At 40.6% G+C, this 19216-nt stretch overlaps 1 protein-coding gene across 4 annotated transcripts; it reads right to left on the bottom strand.

Moving 5' to 3' along the window:
• Positions 1-683: 683 nt before the first annotated feature.
• LOC124074822 (stathmin-like) lies at positions 684-4094 on the bottom strand. 4 transcript variants are annotated; one of them, XM_046418102.1, is made up of 5 exons: positions 3980-4094; positions 2238-2282; positions 1964-2130; positions 1596-1787; positions 684-1502 (listed from the first exon to the last, which is right to left on the bottom strand). In XM_046418102.1, the coding sequence occupies exons 2-5, from the start codon at positions 2251-2253 to the stop codon at positions 1440-1442; spliced, it is 438 nt and encodes a 145-aa protein (XP_046274058.1). In that variant the 5' UTR covers positions 2254-2282; positions 3980-4094; the 3' UTR covers positions 684-1439. The 4 variants fall into 4 exon arrangements, with proteins under 4 accessions (XP_046274058.1, XP_046274059.1, XP_046274061.1 ...); XM_046418103.1 differs by having other exon boundaries at positions 3915-4057; XM_046418105.1 differs by lacking the exon at positions 3980-4094 and adding an exon at positions 3522-3613.
• Between the last annotated feature and the right edge of the window lie 15122 nt (positions 4095-19216).

Here is a 19216-nt window from a genome sequence, read left to right as displayed (position 1 = left end):
GTCTTTGAAGACGTTTCACCTCTCATCCAAGAGGCTTCATCAGTTCATGCTCGCTTGACTAGGCTGGGACTAGTCCATGTGTCACCAGAAATTTGAGCAGTTGTATTCAAATTGTTGGGCTTCATGGTTTCCAAAAGCAGTGTCATTGACAAGTATTATTTCACTGTATCTATGAGGATGATCCACTACTTTAAATGAAACGCTATGACTAGAGAGCATGTAGTGAATACTGTATCCCTGGCAGTCTTACCAGCTTTCCTCCAGCAGGGAGCAACATACATGTGTGCGTTCTTACATAACAGTCCAGTGTAGCTTCAGGAGACTCGCGTTCATTAACAGGATCATTTATACTACTCCACAAGGATGCATCTGTATCCAAGAAGTGGAAATCCCTCTGGTTCAGTGTCATATCATTGAAACTCATTAAAGTCAGACCAATCAAGTCCACTCTCATCAACCGTAAGCTTCATTTTGTCTATTCATTAATTCTGTTTTGGAAAAAGTTGCTATTGTCAAAACTCTGAGAGTTTAAGAACATATGCCAACCCATCTTGATAGTTGAAAGGTTGAAATAACTCAAATCCTGCATAACCAGCACTACTTGTATTAAGTTGAGTTTACTCAACCATCCACAGCTGGACTATACCAATCGAGTAGTACAGGACACCAATAGTCGAAGACAGTGTGTTTACATTTTTTTTTTTATTTGTTTTAGTACAACAGTTCAAGTCAACTAGTCACTGTATCTATTGAGACGGCCAAGTGTATTGCTCATTTGCATTCCATGTGTAGGCCCCTGTTGAGTGATCTTCCAGATGACATCAATTTACATGTCTGGCATGTTAATTCACAGCTATACAGCAAGAAGTCATGTGCTTTGAAGACAACTCCATATTTTTACAAAAGCTAAGAATCAGCAGCGGCACAAAACATGATCTGCAGGAGCAAACTAGCAGAATCTGGGTAGCAAAGCTGCACGAAAACATCTGCATGTATAACAGCCGACGCCTTGATCAAACCTTGTGCTAATTTTTTTTTTTTTTTTTTTTTTTAAATATACATTTAGTGCCGACAACAGGTGTGATTCACAGGAATATTGTCAAAAACCACTATGAAATAGGCAGGGAAAAAAAGACCTATGCATAGAAACATGCTTCCTCAAAAAGGATAAGTACACACTGCTAATTTTCAAAAAGGGCAGAAGCTGCACTGACAAGCTACATCGAATGGATTAGACTCAACAACGGGGGAAGATGATCCACATGTAAAACCAGCGCAAGTACACTTATAGCAGGAGAATTGAAAAATTCACAAAGTGGAACTTGTATTTCTTATTTCAAAAAGGTGGGTAGTGAACACAACAAAAATACTGGCCAAACAAAAAATAAATCAATCTTTGGATACGTAAAAAACCCTATACAATCCCCTGTTTGCAACTTTCAGTCTTCCGAAGTTCCCTCTTTGGTTTCCTTGTTCTTTCGCACCTCTTCCAACTTCTTGTCCTATTAAAGAACAGGAAAAGTGAGAAAGGTTAAGTTCCAACATCCAGCAGATAAAAAAAACATTCAAGTTGACTAAACAACTCCAATAACGACCTTCTCCTTGAACTTCTCATTCATCGCTGCCATAAGTGCTGTGCGGTTCTCTTTGTTGGCCTCCATCTTCTGATTGAGCTTCTCTTCTGCCATCTTACTAAAGTTGTTGTTCTCCTCCATAGCTTTCTGCAGCACCTCCTTTTCATGCTCACGCTTCTCAGCTAAGTGCTTCAGAACCTCAGCTTCATGGTTCTGAAAAAGGACGTTTAAAACCATAATGTTAGTGACGAGCTATCACATTCCTGCTTCACTGCTAACATTCAAACACTGAAGAACTCAATGACACCAAAGAGGTTAATATTTAAACAGCAAACTAATAAAAAAAATGTCCATTTAAGGTTTCACCATCACTCTGGACTACATTTTACCTTGCGTCTCTCTTCTGCAGCATCCAGCTTCCTCTGAATTTCTTCCAGTGAGACATCCTTCTTCTTGGGAGGAGACAGGGGGAAGTCACCCTTGGCATCTGGGGCAGCCAGGATGACCTCAAAGGCTTGGCCAGAGGCCCGCTTGTCAAGCTCTTTGACCTGGATATCTGAACACACAAAAAGGTTAAAAACAAATGTATTAAGGCTCAATGAACCATGCCAATGTTTTCAACCAGTATTTTATTTTGAAAACTTAAGTTATAGAAGAATTTACCTTCAGAGGCTGCCATCTTAAGAGTTTTGCTGCAGGTCAAGTTACCTGAAAAGGCATATAGGAAAAGAAGAACTATAAGAAAATACTGTTGTGAATCACTGATAAATTCATATAAGCAGATGGCTCTATATTTAGTGACCTCTAGCGGGTTTTTTACACCACTTCCAATGAAACCAGCGTCACCTAAACAAGCCAAGCTTAAAAAAAAAGTGAGGACACCTTGTGGCCATTTACAGGATTGCAAGCAACCACCGCCCATCAATACACACAAAAAAACGGCCCTGCTTATTGTACATACACGCCATTGTTTGTTTGCACTTTGCTTTAACGACGACATTCAGATACATGCGTGACTACATGAACTATCTCATCAGATATGAAAGGGGAGAGTTTTTCCAGAAGCCTACCAATCGCTGCGTTAGATACTAATGAGCCACACAAGCCACATTTTGTTGAAACAAAAGGCTGTGATCAGGGTGGGCACGGCCGGCAGTGCCAGGTGCAGGCAAGCCCGGACTCGGCCCACTAAACAGTCAACATGCACCATCTCAAATGAGATTAGTGAGCCATGAGCATATCCGGGGGAAAATGATCATCAGGGAGCACCTGTTCCTTTGCACCATGTGTTGGAGCCGCAGGAGCGGAGGGAGGGGGCACATTCAAGTGTGCCACAACAGCCGACTACACACGCAAAGACTGGATTCCATGTGCACAAATATAATGTCAGTAATATCATTTGAAAACTTGATACCGAATTGTACCTTGTAGAGGCGTAGGGACAATGACAACAGCTGTCATGTCATTTGGTCAAGAGGTTAATGTGAGTCATAAACGATCAAGAATTTAGTGAAAGGACCCCTCCCATAATACATTGTGAAGGCTATTCAATAGATAAACTTGGCATTTGTATGAGGTTTACTTTCCACATACTGCCTTAATTTTTTTGACTTTACTATCCTCGTAAGGTTTGGTGAATGCCCACACCTTGCCATACCACATTTACACCCACTGTTGGCATTTAGTGAATTGCTGACTGGCATCACTTTGACAATATTCCCCCCCCCCTCACTGAAATTCAGTCTTCAGTGGGCTTTCTTGTGTCATTAGCTCAAGCAGCATCAAACAAAGGGGCTTTTGACAGCAACGTGACGGGCAGCTGCAAACAAAGACGGCAGGTTATTTCCATAGAAAATGTCGAATAATAAAGCTTTGTTGGTACAATGGTGCCTTTGAAGAATGAGTAAGTATTAACAATATGTCACTACAACCCACATATTTACCTACACGATCAAAGAAGTCGTCCGAGTCTACCCCTCGTCTGTCTCCCGTCTGTCTGTCGGTGCCAACTGTGCCAGCGTCTCCCACCATACAAAAGGCTAACAACCCGCCGCCAAAATCTGCACTAACAGCCGCCGTCTCTGTCTCATTTTTTCTTTGAAATAATCCCCAAAACACAAAAAATGCATCACGAGGTCGACGATTTCCACCAACAGCACTCGTAATGGCAGTTAGCTCACGTGCTACGCTAACAGAACCCATACACACCATTCACAACAACAACAAAAAAACAGTCAAAGAAAATTTGAGTGTACAAAAACACCAACTCCATTAAAATACTAAACTGCTCTCGGCTGCATCTCTTTACAAAGTTCTGGCTTCAACAATGCTCGTACTTACAGACGAAAAAAAAGATAATTCCTGTGGACTTCTTAAGTTGTAAAGATGTTGTCCGTCACACCCACCTTCAACAAGCTGTGGATGCTGTGCTCCTCTCTCACAGAAATTACCCTCTGCGCGAGCGTAACGAGCGCGCACATAAATGGACCAAAGCGACTGCCGTCACGCCAATTGCTGCCAATTATTGGTTGGCTACTCACTCCCAGGTGCTTCTGGGAATTGTTGTTTTTTTTTGTGAATTCATCTTTAGACAAGGAGCTTCAAGTATTCCACAAGTCAAAATTGATATGATGTGTTTACTGTTACAATGAAGAGCAAATTTAGTGACGCAGCAATTCATTGTAGTATAATAGAATGCAGTTCACAGATAAAAAAGGACATAGTATGGCAATGTTATGGTGAATGTTCCCTCTTAAAGTGATTGCAGTCACTGCTCCACCCAGTCCCCAAAACAAAGAATTTTGTAAGTTTCACAGCCACAAATAGTTGTATATTGGCATTTTGGTTTAAATTAATTTTAAACATCAAAACATTTTTGTGACATCTAACGACTGGTTTGGAAGTCAGTGGTGTTCCAATATGCAGCTTTTGTAAGTGAAAATGGACTTTTCAATGAAAATGCATGATCGTAGATTATGGATTTCTCTATGTTGTTCTCTATGTTATTGTTTTTTTGTTTTGTTTTGTTTTGTTTTGTTTTGTTTTGTTTTGGTTTTTTTTGTTTTGTTTGTTTTTTTTGATGAAGTGATTTAGCAGAAAAATCAAGTCAGACATAAATACATTTTATAATAATCAGGGGGGCAACTGTAGCCAAGGTTGGAGAAGAGGCTTGTGACCGGAGGGTCGCCGGTTCGGTTCCCCCACCAGATGGGCAGGAAAAATTTGGGTGTGGTGGAGTGATTAATAAGAAATGCTCCCCCCCAGTTAGCCAGCTGATGTGCCCTTGAGCAAGGCGCTAAAGGCACTTAACCCTCAATTTGCTCCCCAGGTGTCTGACAGTGGCAGCCCACTGCTCCTGTGTGTGTGTGTTCACTGCATGTAACTTGCTGGGTGTTGCATGTGTGTTCAACCAAGGATGGGTTAAATGCAGAGGAAAAATTCAGTGTATGTAAAAATTTTTATACTGCCAATAAAAGTTGATTGTTATTATTATACAGTTTCAAAGCAAAGAATTGTTTATGTCTTAAAATATATTTATTTTATTATGGTCTAAAGCAGAGATCTTAAAAGTAACATAGCAGCAAGTAAAAGTAAACATAATTCTAGGGCAACAGGAGAAGATATCACTATAAGACAAGGTGTAGAAAATAGGATACACAAGTAGGCAACCATAAGACTGAAAACTAGCAACACATATTTAACATTCAAATAAAATCAAAAGGAAAAAAGATTCCAGCTCAACAAACTACAAAGCTACCAAACAAATACTTCTGTCTATGCCACATCTACCCAGTCTTTTAAAGCTGGTGCTATAAGAATTCTTCCTTTAGTAAGTGATCCAGAAAAGAAAAGGATGATGGGCAGTCAATAGGAAAAATGTAAAAAGACAAACGTCATCTAACACTGAAATGCAAACAAATGCAAACTGAAATGTAACTGTAGGTGACAAATTCAACACTGGAACGAATGGAATGATAATGTGCTGCCTGAAAGCAGACTGTTGTACAGGAGTCTACTGGGAGCAGTCTGCTGCAGTTTCTTTCTGCTGATACGTGGCAGTGGCATCAGCATCAGCATCAGCACACAAAGCTCTTACTGTGTAAGTTGCACTAACAAAGTTGAATTAGCAATAACAACTGGTGCATGATTTAAGGGCTCTGCTGTCGCATTTGAAGGAACAGCATGCGGGAAGGCCCTAGAGGTGGAGAGGCTGTACAATCCAGCCTGCCACAGGTATATCATCTCAACAAGGTCAGAAGGTCACATCATAAGGCATCCGTTAAAAACTGAATCCTTGGAGAAACATACCTACACAATTTTTAAGTTTACAGCTGTCATTTGTAGACCAGGAAAAATGTGGGAGCCAGGGGTGTTTTGACTTTTGACTGAGGTGGTTCAAGTGAAGGCACTGACTTATACAGGAGTGGCATGAAGTACACACACGCACACACACACACATAAACATAAGTCAGAGCAGAATTATTTTATTGCTCTTGGTTTTTTTTTTTTGCGTTTCTCTTATATATTTAATTACCAATATTACAGTGTTTTGCAATTTTTTTGCATTCCTGAGCTTAGTTTTTTTAACATTACTTAAAAAATGACTCACAGTTAGTGCATTAAATAGAGAAGAAGAAGAAGAAGTTTTCATACTTTATGCCTAAAGTCCTCAAAAAGAAACTATATCTTCAAATGTATGCTACATATAACAGAAAACATACATATTCAAAACTACTCATCAAACAGATTGTTTAAAGCTAACGTCCTGCTTTTCATGGGAGGATAGCCAGTCATACTTTAGAATAGTGGGGTGGCTCTCTATGTCCCCCTTCTGGACACACCCCTGGTAGCTGCTCATATTAAGTTCTGAAAATGTCTTGGAGTAACGAGAATTCTAAACAGTCACATAGGGAACAACATCTGATACTGGTCCCTCCTAGATCAAATGTTTTGTCTCCTTTATTATGATTAATTTTTAGAGTATGTGTTGGCCTGTGTTTCTCAGAAGTTAAACTATCAGAAGTTAAACTATCTCGTGTGCTGCTGCTTTTTTCTTAATTTATTTATGTGCAAATCCAATTTGGCATTAAAGTGCAGCTTTTTAATGATATCTCAGAATCTATGTGGCTCCTGCTCCACGTTTTCAAACATCCTCCCAATAAAGTTGCCAGGCGTTATGTAAATGCCAATGCTTGGACTGAATTCAGCTTCAATCGACCTAACCCGGACTATTTAGTTTCAGACTATTTTTAGCTTAACATTATTCTGACAACAGGAGGAGCAGATCAGTGTTTGTTCAGTCACATTGCTGCTGTGCTGAAAATATTTGTAACCAGGGCCTACAGTTAGATCTATTTTTACTGTTGCCATGTGGATGTCATTTCATCTTGTGATTTAGGCCACTGATTTATATATTTGTTGAAGGCACTTGCAGTAGAATGTCTGAATGCAGAGACAGAGAAATCTGTCCATGCTGCACAGTGGAGGTGTGTTTAACATCCACTCCTCCAGCAGGTCAGTGAGTGAAGCTCTGGCTAGATGGATCAGATGGTTCCAAACAGTTTGATTCAGGCTCACATTTCACAATAGCAGAGTCATTGCGTGGTTTCACAGTCTGAGGGGAAATGTAATTACTCACATCAGCACTCAGACAGGACTTTTCATTCCCCCAAAGGTCACTGGTATAAATCCAAATCTCCAGGGTCTGGGTGGTGGGAAAATTGCGAGAATAACACACTTAGAAAGATAAGAAGCAAGGTGCCTTTGAGCGCTGTTAATGCAGCTCTTTACTGCAGGACCTGTACACTGATATTAAAACGAGAATTTGTTGTACCTTGCCATTAAATTTTGCTCTTTATTTCTATGAAAACCAGTGCAGCTTTTGATAGACTTTTTTTTTCCTGTTGCTCTTTTACTGAGTGGGTGGAATGGGTAATTGGAGAAGTAAATTTGGAAACTGAATTTTCTTTACAATTTACAGCACAGATGTTCTTGTTATATATGAAAATTAAAACTGTAAAAGAAAAGGGAATTTGTTACTTATTAAACTTATTAAAACATTAACTACCACTGAATCATCTCTTGTACAGCCAATAGATGAGCTCACCCATCAGGCACACAACATCACTCACAATCTGACCACATTCTGTGGTAGGGTCAAACTGTTTAACTGTGCTCAAAGTGTTGTTAGCTTAGCATTAGTCATTTTTACAACAAACCAGATATAAATGTGGACTTGCTGGGAGGTGGATTCTGTTACCTTTTTACAGAACTACACTAGCAGCTAGACCCCTGTATCAAATCTTTATGCTAAGCTCACTGTCACCTGGCCTTAGCTCCATCTTCACTTTACAAATATGAGACTATCAACAAGAAAATGTGAATTATATCCGCTATTCCCTTAATCAGGAATGATTCATTTCCTCTATTGCTAGATCATTCTTACACTGCAGTTTCTCTGCTTGTTCTACTCAGCGAGGTCTGTGATTGCTGTTATGCATAACTATTATTATTATTTCAACTATCAATAGGAGCCTGTAGAGACCTGTGTGTTCAGTTCCAGTCAGTTCAGTAAGGACGAGCTGTTCTGTCTTATTGAAGAGCAGCAGATGGTGGTCATGGCCTGCCAGCATCGGTTTCCCCCACTAACTGGAACTGTGGTGCTTCACGGGACAAAGACGGCTGAATGAAAGAGCGACAGAGCAATGGGGAGGGTCTGAAGGGTGCATGGGAGGGCTTTGTGTCAGCAGAGTCCAGTGGCAGCAACAGCCAAAATTTGCAGATGTGTGTGTGGAAGAGGATTTGGGTCTTGTAAAGTATCAGCTGTGTCTGGGGAGTGAGATTCTAGGCTTTATTGGTGTGTTTTCGTTGCTGATTATCTTTTCATCAATTTTGCCTAGTGGCTAAGATTTTAAAAAATCAGTTTTATTCAGGGCATTAATTAGATCATGAAATGTGTTTACTAATTTGCATTTTTTAGTTTTCAACAACAAAACGTAAGCATTTTCTTTCACTTACATCTTACATTGCAATAAATGAAACTTTGACTCAGACTAATTCGTGCCCCCTCCTTGGAAATCAGTCTTGTGAAGTCCGATGAATGGCACGCAGGGTTAACTGCATGGTGATTTGTAAGCCTTGTGATGAAAAAGAGGACAAGTGGTTGCATGATGGGAAACACAGGGGGTTGTTATTAATCAATGCATCGCCTACTGAGCTGCCACTGTGCCACACACACTTCAGCAGCTGATCCGCAGGAAGCATTCCTGCTAAGACAGCGGAGGAGTGGGACCCTCCTTTCAGAGGCACTCAGCCATGCTGGTGTGTGGTGTGGCTGGAGTTGGAAGCCTGACCCATTTTTAGTCCACACAAACATAGTGCCCCCCCCCACCCCATCTACAGAGGCAGCGGGATCCAATAGCGAGCAGATCAGGGAACGGGGGGCCAGGAGTTCTCCTTGCCCTCCTCTTTCTCTTTATGCTGTAACTGTTCTGTTAAGCAGCCCGAGAGGTGTGATGTTTACAGCTGGGGCATGCAGGAAGCTTTTATATGTGCAGGTAGCCAGAACTCAGCAATTATACACCTATTATCAAGGCTGGAAATGTCAAGAAAAACAGTCACATTTGCTGCTTGTGATGAACGCAGATAAGGTACGGAGAATTTAAGCCTCTGTGTAATCAAACACTGATTCACAAAGAACACAAAACCCCTTTTTTGTATATATTACATGCAGGACAATACAGTATGTCCCCTGTTGCCATGACGGTAAATCTATAGGGAAGTCATGTTTAAGTGTGGCAATAACTTTTATGTAACAGTGAGTTACATAATCACCAACTCCGCTGCTTTCCTCTCCGGGAGGCTGCAGGCTGTCTAGAAGTGGTTTCAGCATCCCTGCCCCCAGCCCCCATTTGTTCTGCATGTGTGTACTCTGTGTGTGCACAAGTGTGTATATGTCTGTGTGATGCATCCTCATGTGGAGGATGTCCTGTAGAAATATGTTGTGTTGTTAACTCAAAACAATGGAGCAAATGCAACCTTGTGTAATAGTAGATAGCAGAAATCATTAAACATGTAATATCAACATTTGTAAACTGTCAAATAATATTTAACTGCTGATAATTCTTCAACAATCAACTGTCTTTCTGGAGAAAGACAGACAGTCAAATACAGATGCTTTGGGTGAATGAGAATAAATCTGTCCCCAGAAACGGTTATTGTACCTTTAAATATATCAACATCATAGATTGTGCAAAGATGAAATGCCATGCTAAGCACAACCTAAATAAGTTTTCAGAAGTGATTAATAACAACGTAAGTGCAAAGTGTCTTTCATTTGATTCCTTTATGCTGGACAATGAAAGGCCCAGCACATGGCACATGACATGAACGCATGCAAATCATAGTCAGTGTCTCATGTGCCATTCTAAATAAAAGCCCCTGCATGGAACAGTCTGAAACTGAACATAAATGATACTGTCACCAATGCATCGCGTGATGCCCATAAGGTCTGCTTAGTCCAGAAATATCTTTATATGCACATCTTAAAACAATGTGGTGTACATGCAAGCAACCAGACAAATGTTCACACATTATGCAGGCACAGATCAACAGTAACATTCTGTTGTCTGCTGATCACCTGAAGCTCTAAGGCCATAGTGCAAGTTATAGGTGGAAAATTTAATACAAGTTGGTCTATGAATAATAATAATACTTTTTAGGTATTCTTGCACCTGCTGACCATTGAGGTCAAAGCGATTGTCCTTGTCAAAATCATCCCCAGCCTCAGCTACCGTCCCTTTTTACCCCTCCAACCCCACCCACCCCTCCACCTTGCCGTCGACCCCCCGCTGTCCCATCGTCTCAGTCCGCACATAATAGTCCTGTTTTGGGATTTTTCCTAATGAGGCCCAACAGATGGGACCCACACCTGCTGAAGCAGGGAACATGAACAGAGCTGAGAGTGATAAACCTTTCTGTTGTGCTGTCCCACAATGAACAACAGTCCTTTGTACAGCTGCAATGAGAGAGAACATCAACCAGGAACAAAACATCAAGCAGTGGTGGATATTAGTCTTAAATGCCTGGATTAATAATTCATGTTAGCAGCATGGAAGGTAATGGCAGTGTGCTGGCTTTGCCTCATCAGCAGTTTTTGAACGTAAACATTAATGTCTACTTTGGAAACAGAGCCTTAAGACAGCTATTGATCTTTTATGAGCATTCCAATCTTAGGCAATTTTTTTCAAATGCACACTGGTGTTTCAGTTATACACCTAGCTAGCATTCCTGCAATAAATCTTACTTTCATACACCTACAAGGATCAGAAAACTGAGCTAGAGAGGCGTTGGTTCAACTTTATGGTCATTTTGGAGGCCACATTGTAATTTGTTGTTGAACTGAACTGCGTTATACTGAGAGTTGTTTATTTAGTGTACCCAGATTGACAAAAACATCTCAGGTGAAGTATATAAAGACAACACAAAAATGTACTACAAAATACATCAAATATATTAAAGATAGTAATTCCAGCCATTAATTCAGCTGAGCTGTATATGCTTTTGTATTGAGAACAAAGCTGGAACTGGAGGATGATTAGCCTATCTTACTAATTAAAACATTGTATCTTGGTTACATAATGTGTACACAGAGATGTAAATGATGTGATTTTAGGATTCACATGGTATTTCTAGACAAACAGTTTTTATAGGACACCAACCTGGTACTTGTATGGTATAGCGGTGTAGTGCTGCCAATAGATTGCAAGTTACTCTACTTTAAATGGAGCTTCACAACACCCAGGACATGTAACAAGCCATGCCTGCATGTAGCAGTATTGCAGTCATCATCTCAAGGATTGGTGAGTGATATCACCATCATAAGGAAGTGCTTCTATCTGCTACACAAACTGCATGGTGCAGTTTGCTACACAAACACATACATGTGTGGAGTCTTTAGCAGTTATATTTTAGACTGTAGCAGAAAGCTCCACCGTGTTTAGGCTTCCCAGAAATACTCTGGGAAAATGTAGCTTGTGTGGTTGCTACAGCACTATTTGATTAATAAAAGCACCAAGCTACTGAAAACTATTTGCTTCACAAAACAGTAATGCTATCGCAGTCATGATAAATGTAGTTAACTAGTAACACCACCACTTGCTGCCCCACTACTGCCCAGCACTGATGATAGCTCCATGCATGGATTCCAAGGTTTTGCTGTAGGTTATATTGTAGCTGATGTACACCTTATATCTACAATATTAAAGATTAAAGGTTTTGATATTCTCTCTCATCTCTCATCATAAAGAAAGCAAGCAAACATTTTGCACACTGTTAATCTACTTCTTTTTGTTTACTTATTTATGAATTCAGAAAAAAATATTTAAAAGTACAATAAAAATGTTTTGTTCTTAATACTATTAATTTATTAACCCATCCAGGTAATTACAATTGTTCAATAACTTATGGACATGGAGATGATTCATAATGTCGTAAAGATTGTTAGAAAATACTTTTAACTATTATATTTACATTTTTTGAATATATAAAATATTTGTACCTCAATTAAACCACCCAAGATGCAACTCTTCGGCTGCCATTTCTTTGGTGCTTTGGTACCCGAAACACTCTGCTATGAAAATGGGAAGCTATCTAGTCTGAAAAGAAGGTGAAATGTAGATGGCAATACTTTGATGTTCTCCTCCATATTCATGATTTAGATAAAATTTTCATTTTGGTGTTGCTCTGATGTTGTATGGCAGTGCAGTTGTCCCAGGCAGAGCCTGTGGTGAAATATGAACCATGCCCACTTGGGAGAGCTTGTTTTCAGCACAGTTAAAGGAGTCTAAGCCCTGGAGCCGACTTAAGGCTGGAGGGGCTGGGTCATTTGGGGAGTGGCAGCAGGGTGTGGGGAGGAGGGATAGGAGGATAAAAAGGAAGATGAGGAGAGGCGTGCAATATAGATGGTGAGCGACTGCTGACTGAAAAGTGTTGCAGGGTGGGGGCATAGATGGGACAACCTGGTGCTGAATCATTGCTTGTTACCATCCCAGGGCTCCTCTGGGACCATGATGTCAGCCCCAGAACAGAGAGGAGGGGAAGCAAACAAAGGGATGAAAAGGACAAGAGGGAGGTGGAGGAGAACAGGGGAAACCACAAGGGGATTGACAAAGAAGATCTGCAGAGATGATCCACAGATGGCTACTAAAAGCTGCATGGTGGATGTCAATGGAGATGTATTAGAGAGCTACAAATCAGATTTTTGTACTCAATGGTGAAATTAGCTTTATGAATAGAATAAGGTGAGCTGATGAGAACAGATGAAATTTGGAACAGGGAGTTGAGACTGGGCGTGGTCTCATAGCCAGTGTGTGATCTCACAATAACCTTATAGAATGAAACCACGTGTAAATCATTATCTGTTGTATAAAATTCATTCAAAGCTCCTATGTTAGCAATGTCTGTCAATGAATCTTTGAGGACCTCCGGTCAATCTGAAATAGGAGAATATTTGTTATTCATCACTTCTGAATAACACAGATTGGCTTAAATAGGTGGTGCTAAAACATTAATGTACGTGTTAGTGACGGGCCCAAGCTTTAACTGTTTCAGCTTGGGAAACTGATATGTTTGGATTAGTGCTGAGGTATGGAGGGAACTCTGTTTGTGCGCTGGTGAGTGATAATCATAATCCTAATCTGGGCGATTAGTGTTATCCTGATACTATCATGCCACCATCCGCTCATGCAAGGCAGATGTCTGCATGTGAGTCTCAGCTCAGTTCATTTTGGAGTATTATTTCAGACTGTCCAAGCGCTTTAGTCACCCTAAGTGCTCAGCTCTTAGACATGACACTGATCTTTTTAGTCATGTTGTGAGATGAAAAGAATCCTATACAGCTGCCTCTGATTGATGTGAGGACTGAAATAAAGGTGTGGAAGGAGAAACCATTATCTCAATCTCACATAACTTTGACTGCTGCTGGACAAGCACGAGCATCAATTTGTTGTTCCTACAAGTCTCTGCAACATTCAGCAGAACAGGATATCTAGTGTCAAGCTGATTAATCAAATGAAGATATTGTTACAACAAGGCACGACAGCTGAAAATGGAAATGATGGATGGACATCAAATGTATAATTTACATTTGAAATAGTTTAAGTAAATAAAACTTTTATTTAGTCAATGTCCCCACCCTTTGATTTTAATTTTTTTTATTACTTTTCTGCAAGTAGTTCATAAAAAAGTAATTTCTACTGTCAAGAGTGGTGGATGCAAGGCAACAAGGCGTTGATCCAAAGGCAGCTAACAGAGGCAGATCTTACAGTGCAGTTCAGTATTTAAAAGGTGAAGGTACATGCGCTTACAAGATAGTGAGGCAGGCTATGGTCAAGGCCAAAGGGCAACAGTCCAACATAGGCAAGCAAAAACCCTACAAAAGGGGCAGGCAAGAATCCAAAATTCAGTTAACAAGCAAAAGAGTCAATCAGGCGAGTCAGGCAGGCAGAAGAACTGGGGCTTGAGAGTCAATAAGTAAGACACACTGCAAACACAGCATAACAAACAGGCAAGAAACAAAGCAAGAAGACCGCTATAAATATTTGGATAGATTCCCATGAAATGTTATGCAGACACTCATGTATTAATGTCATGACAATATTGTCACTGTGAGAATGCTTAGCACTTAGCTCAACCTCACAGACCTGCTCACCTGACTACAGACTTCAGGCGGCAGCATACTCAACCAAAACTGCATGCTGAATGGTTGAATATCTTCAGTCTAGGCAATGAAAAGCATTATAGGAAATGTAAGTTTTGTTATTGCTCATTAACCTAAGTAGATGTAAGCCAGCCAAGCTAAGAGACAGTTGAATTCTAACACTTCGTCCCAAAATAGCTCCTGGAGCACATCCGACATGACAGATTTTTGATGTTCTGCAGGAAATGTTTGTTGTTTCTTTGAGAGGACACTTCAGTCATGTTTCTAACAGTTAGAAGGCATAAAATACAAACAGTAACTGCTGGTTGTCCAATGTGCTCTGCCCACTAAAAGTCAATGAAAGCCAATCTGCACATAGTGAATCCACTGGCCTATTGCTGTGCAGAGAGAATATTGATGAGATGAAACAGGCTCAGGGGCAGTCCTCTCCTCTCTCAGAGTTGATAACTAATTAAGAACAGTTGAAAGATAGAGGAGAGGTCAGAATTTGGGGTATGGGAAAAATCTGCCCCTGTCATCTGAGTGTATTTTTATGAAGACTAGGCTGGATAAGAGGAGGGAGATGGGATATTAAAAAGGCCAGACAGAGATAGCACCTCATACTGCTTGTGCAAAGTGACTTGGTGTCTGTGAGAACGGGGTCAGACTAATGCTCGGTTCATCTTATTGGGCGAGAGTGATGCCAAGCTGAGCTGTCTGACAGAGAGCTTATGATGGGATGGAGGGAGCAGTCGTGCTATCCCACTGTGTGTGTCTGTGTGTGTGTATGTGTCTGTTTGTGTCTGTGTGTGATGCTGGGCTTACGCTGCCAGTCTCCGCCCTGTCACTGCTTGGGTGATGTCATACGTCTGTGTGTGTGTGTGTGTGAGCAATGTGTGCGTTTACAGCCTTGTGATTTGTCGCCAGACAAAGAGTGAAGCCGCTGCCAAGCTTGGACGCAGCAGAAAGGAAGGAAGTGGGGAAGCAAATGTTGGAGAAAAAAAATGCGATGGGCAAAATAATAAAATTGACCTGATTTTTAGCACATTAGGTTTGCTCAGTTTCAACTCCCCTCATTTATTGTCAGACTTGGTATCTCCCATGCATTAAGGACAGGTTAGAATGATGTTTTGGTTACACTTACTTAACTCAGTTGCTGCTTGGCCACTGCTCAGCAGCCTGTCCATAGATTACACAGTGAGTGAGGTCTAATCACTGTCAGTCTGCTTAATTGTCAGGCACCAAATGCTTTGAGTTACTCAGGTCAGAATTAGTTGGGAGGCTCTAACATCAACAGTTTGACATTCACACTCATGTCACCAGGTGTGTGTGTGACCAGGTGTGTGCAGATGTTTCAGTTGTTATATATGTTACATCTATTTCCAGCTCTTTCATGCAAATACTGGACTGTAACACTAAGAATGCCCTCCTGGAAAAACAACTGTCTTAAAATGTGTATCATTATGTGGCTGTGGCTGTACAGAACAACTTATTTCCTTAATTAAACACCTTGACAAAATAAGTACACATTGTCTTTATTTTTCTTCACAGAAATTAAAAAATAAGCCGGCACTAGTTATTTTTCCTATTGTCAAAAAAACCATGAAAAGACAAAAATCAACAACAAGTTGATTGCAAAATGGAATAAGCTAAATGTGTCCTGCTTTGGTCATGAAGGTGACACCACTCTATAGTTTACTGTATAGGCTACAGTATAGTAGAATTGCATGTTTATAGTATGTGGTTTAGAGAATATTATAGATCCAAGACTAAACTAACAGAAAGGTGGGACTTAAAGAAAAATGAGCAAATACAAATCCATCTGCTACTTCAGTACCACATACGACACCATGGATTTATCAATACACAGCACAGCTGGGCTGCTGATATTTCACAGCCATCGATTCTAACTCAGATAAAGGATCAGCGAATCAGGCAGACGGGTCTAGTCTAGTCTCTGCTCTCTTTCTCTGCTTCTGCGAGATGAAGTGGGTGGGTGGCAGGATAACAAGGGGATGCATTTTCATCATTTTTCTAACAAGGGGGATGTGTCACCCTCCTGTCAAATTGCCTACTGGTTGTAGGTAATTGTAGGTCCCAGAGGCTCACAGAGGGACTAACACACACTTTTTGTACAAGTGGACAGGAGAAGAAAATAAAATGAGAGTGATAAGAAAGTTTTACATATAAGTATAAAAGACACAACTATGTGAATGTGTCTGAAAGAACCTGGTACCTGTTTGATTGGAAAACCATTTTACAGCCTTGACAAGTATCTGTGCACTCAAGGCTCCAAAGCATTAAGAAACCAATTTGTTTGTTTGTTTGTTTTTGTTTTTGCTTTTTTTGCCTTTAGTTTTGTTCATTTCACGGGCTTTGTTGAAAATAAGAAAAACGTAGAAAAATGCCAGGCCTATCCTTTAAGTTGACATGAGTCGGTGAGGACATGTTGGTGCTGAATGATGATAAATGCCGCCCCATCAGCATGGCTGCTCCTGCAGCTTGCACCTTGTGTTTCAATACTCCCTCCCTGTTTCTCACAGCCACTTGCTCTCTCTCATGTCTTACATCTCTCCTCCTCTGCATCTTTGCTCCTGAGGCTCCTGTGTGTCGGAAAGGGCACGTTGACTTCCACGTGAAGGCTTTTCTATTCGTCTGCCTGCCTGCCTGCCTGGCATCCCCTCTGTGACCCACGTCTGCATGGCTTCAGTCTTATCATCCGTCCTCCCCCCCCCCCCCCCCCTTTTTTTTTTTTTTTTTATCTCTGTCTCTTTCTGTACCTCTCTCTAACACTCACTGTCTCCTCCACAGCAGCAGGATCACTCACTCACTGGCCTGGTCATTGGGGAGAGAGATAGTGGCCGAAAAGGAGAGACGGTAGAGCTGTATAAAGTCCACTCCTGCTGTTCATTCACTTAGCTTCGATTGTTAACAGAGCATTTAGCTCTAACCTGTCTGTGAGAGAAACCAGAATGCATTTGTGTGAGGCAATTACACGATAGATTCCTTGAGGAAAGCCAATAGCTAACCGCTTATACCATGCTATTCAATTATGTAAGAGAGCTTTCCTGTCTGCTGCTTTTCTGTTCTGTGGAATTAGAAGCAAACTGTCTTGTTATTTTGCATTTGTAAAACTGTGAACTTAAGGCAGCATTTAGGGCTGGCAATTTGCTCCAACCAAAGCTATTTTTGGATATTGCTTCCATGCTGACTTCTTGTTATCTTGGTTTCTTTTCTCTTCTTCTATTTTTATATAACTTTACAAAAAACTATGTCAAATTTGCATTCACTTGAAGCTAACAGGATTTCACACCTTATCATATCCAGCTGACATCATGCACATCCCTCCTGTCCTTATTGCAGCCAAGCCTTCCAATTCCTCATCTTCCCTCTTTCTCATAAAAAAGCATGTCTGCATACAACGAAATAAGGCCCAAGCTTTTCTCAAGGCTAGGTTACCCTAGCAACAAGTTACGTAGAAGCAGTATGGGCAAAGGAGCTAACTCATAGGAGAGGAGGATGCCTGAGAGTGGAGGTGGAGACTAACAGGGATATTTCAGCAAAAACAAAAAGTCTCAAATGGATAACACATTTCTTTTTTGCTTGAATAAATGATCAGTATTAATAAATAAAAGCATCGTGTGCCGTGGAGCCATTGCTACGTATTTAATAAATAATGCTTCAGTTACATAATCTGAAGAGAATCAGCTAGCAAACATAATGCATTACACACAAGTGCTTTACTGTGGTTGTGTCTGCAGAGAGACAAAGAGCCCTTGGGTGTATGGATGGTCTCATCTCCTGTCAGCAGGGATGCTGGGACGAAGCCAGACAAGCAGCCTGCACGATTACAACGGTTTACTCATGAATTACAAACACATTCTGTGCAACACCCCTCCTCCTTCATTGTCAACCTCCACCTTCACAGGTTAGGAGCAGTATTTGAGTTGACGAGACAAAAAAAAAAATTTGTTATAAAGTCGTCAAATTGCTCCCTGCTGCTGTATGAGCACCAATACAGCACTGGGTGTGTCCCAGTTCAAGTCATTACAGGGTTTAAACTGAAACTTGCGTGCAAGAATGTGAAAAGAGAAACTCCAGATTACGATTTTTGATCACAATATTTCTGTAACTTAAGGTATTCATATCAATATTATTGTAAAATTTGTATTTCAGCCATTTTCGTTGAACCAGACATAACAAAGAAATTCTCCCGTTGGCGTGGAAGCATGACAAGGGGTGAATTATAATTTGGTGAATGTCTCCATCTGCTGCACACCCACAGGAACTACTCCATTATGTAACGAGAAGACCAGTGTGACTGTTCTGGAATGAACAGAAGGAAGGCATCTCGTGCCTTCTGATGCCTTCTAGGGTTCATTACACACGCTTGCTTTACACGTCAGAAGGCATAAAAAAATGACTGGCTCTGTTTCAAGTACCTGTCATCAGAGATGATGGCTTCTAATCAAATGGAATATAGCTATGTGTTATACTCAGCAATAAACCTCACCAGACAACCACCACCATTATAATACCTTCATGTTTCTACATCATAAAAATGTCATGCTTTTCCTTTTATATTTTAGCCACAACTAGATGCTAACATGACCTCCAATATGAAACTGTTGTGGAGTGTGAATATGAAAGCTGCAGAGCCAACAAATTCAAAATGGTTCATCCTACGAGAGCATGAATATGTAAGCTTTCTATATTTGGCCATCTTAATGTTTTGGGTTTGGGCTTGTCCATTACATTTTGAAACATCAATGACACTTCCTACAAAGTTCTTGCTCTCCATCAGTCTTTTTGACAGGTTCATTGGAGCACAACTTTGAAAGAACCAAAGTATCTGTCATTTGTATTCATTTACAACATTTAGGTCCAAGTTTTACATGATGATCATGAATTCTTTCATTTTATTTGTTGAACGATTAAGGACATA

Source organism: Scatophagus argus, chromosome 17 (genome assembly GCF_020382885.2).
Source record: "Scatophagus argus isolate fScaArg1 chromosome 17, fScaArg1.pri, whole genome shotgun sequence".
In the NCBI taxonomy this organism is placed as follows: domain Eukaryota; kingdom Metazoa; phylum Chordata; class Actinopteri; family Scatophagidae; genus Scatophagus; species Scatophagus argus.
The sequence above is the reverse complement of the archived record's forward strand: the minus strand, read 5'-3'. Positions and strand labels throughout refer to the sequence as shown.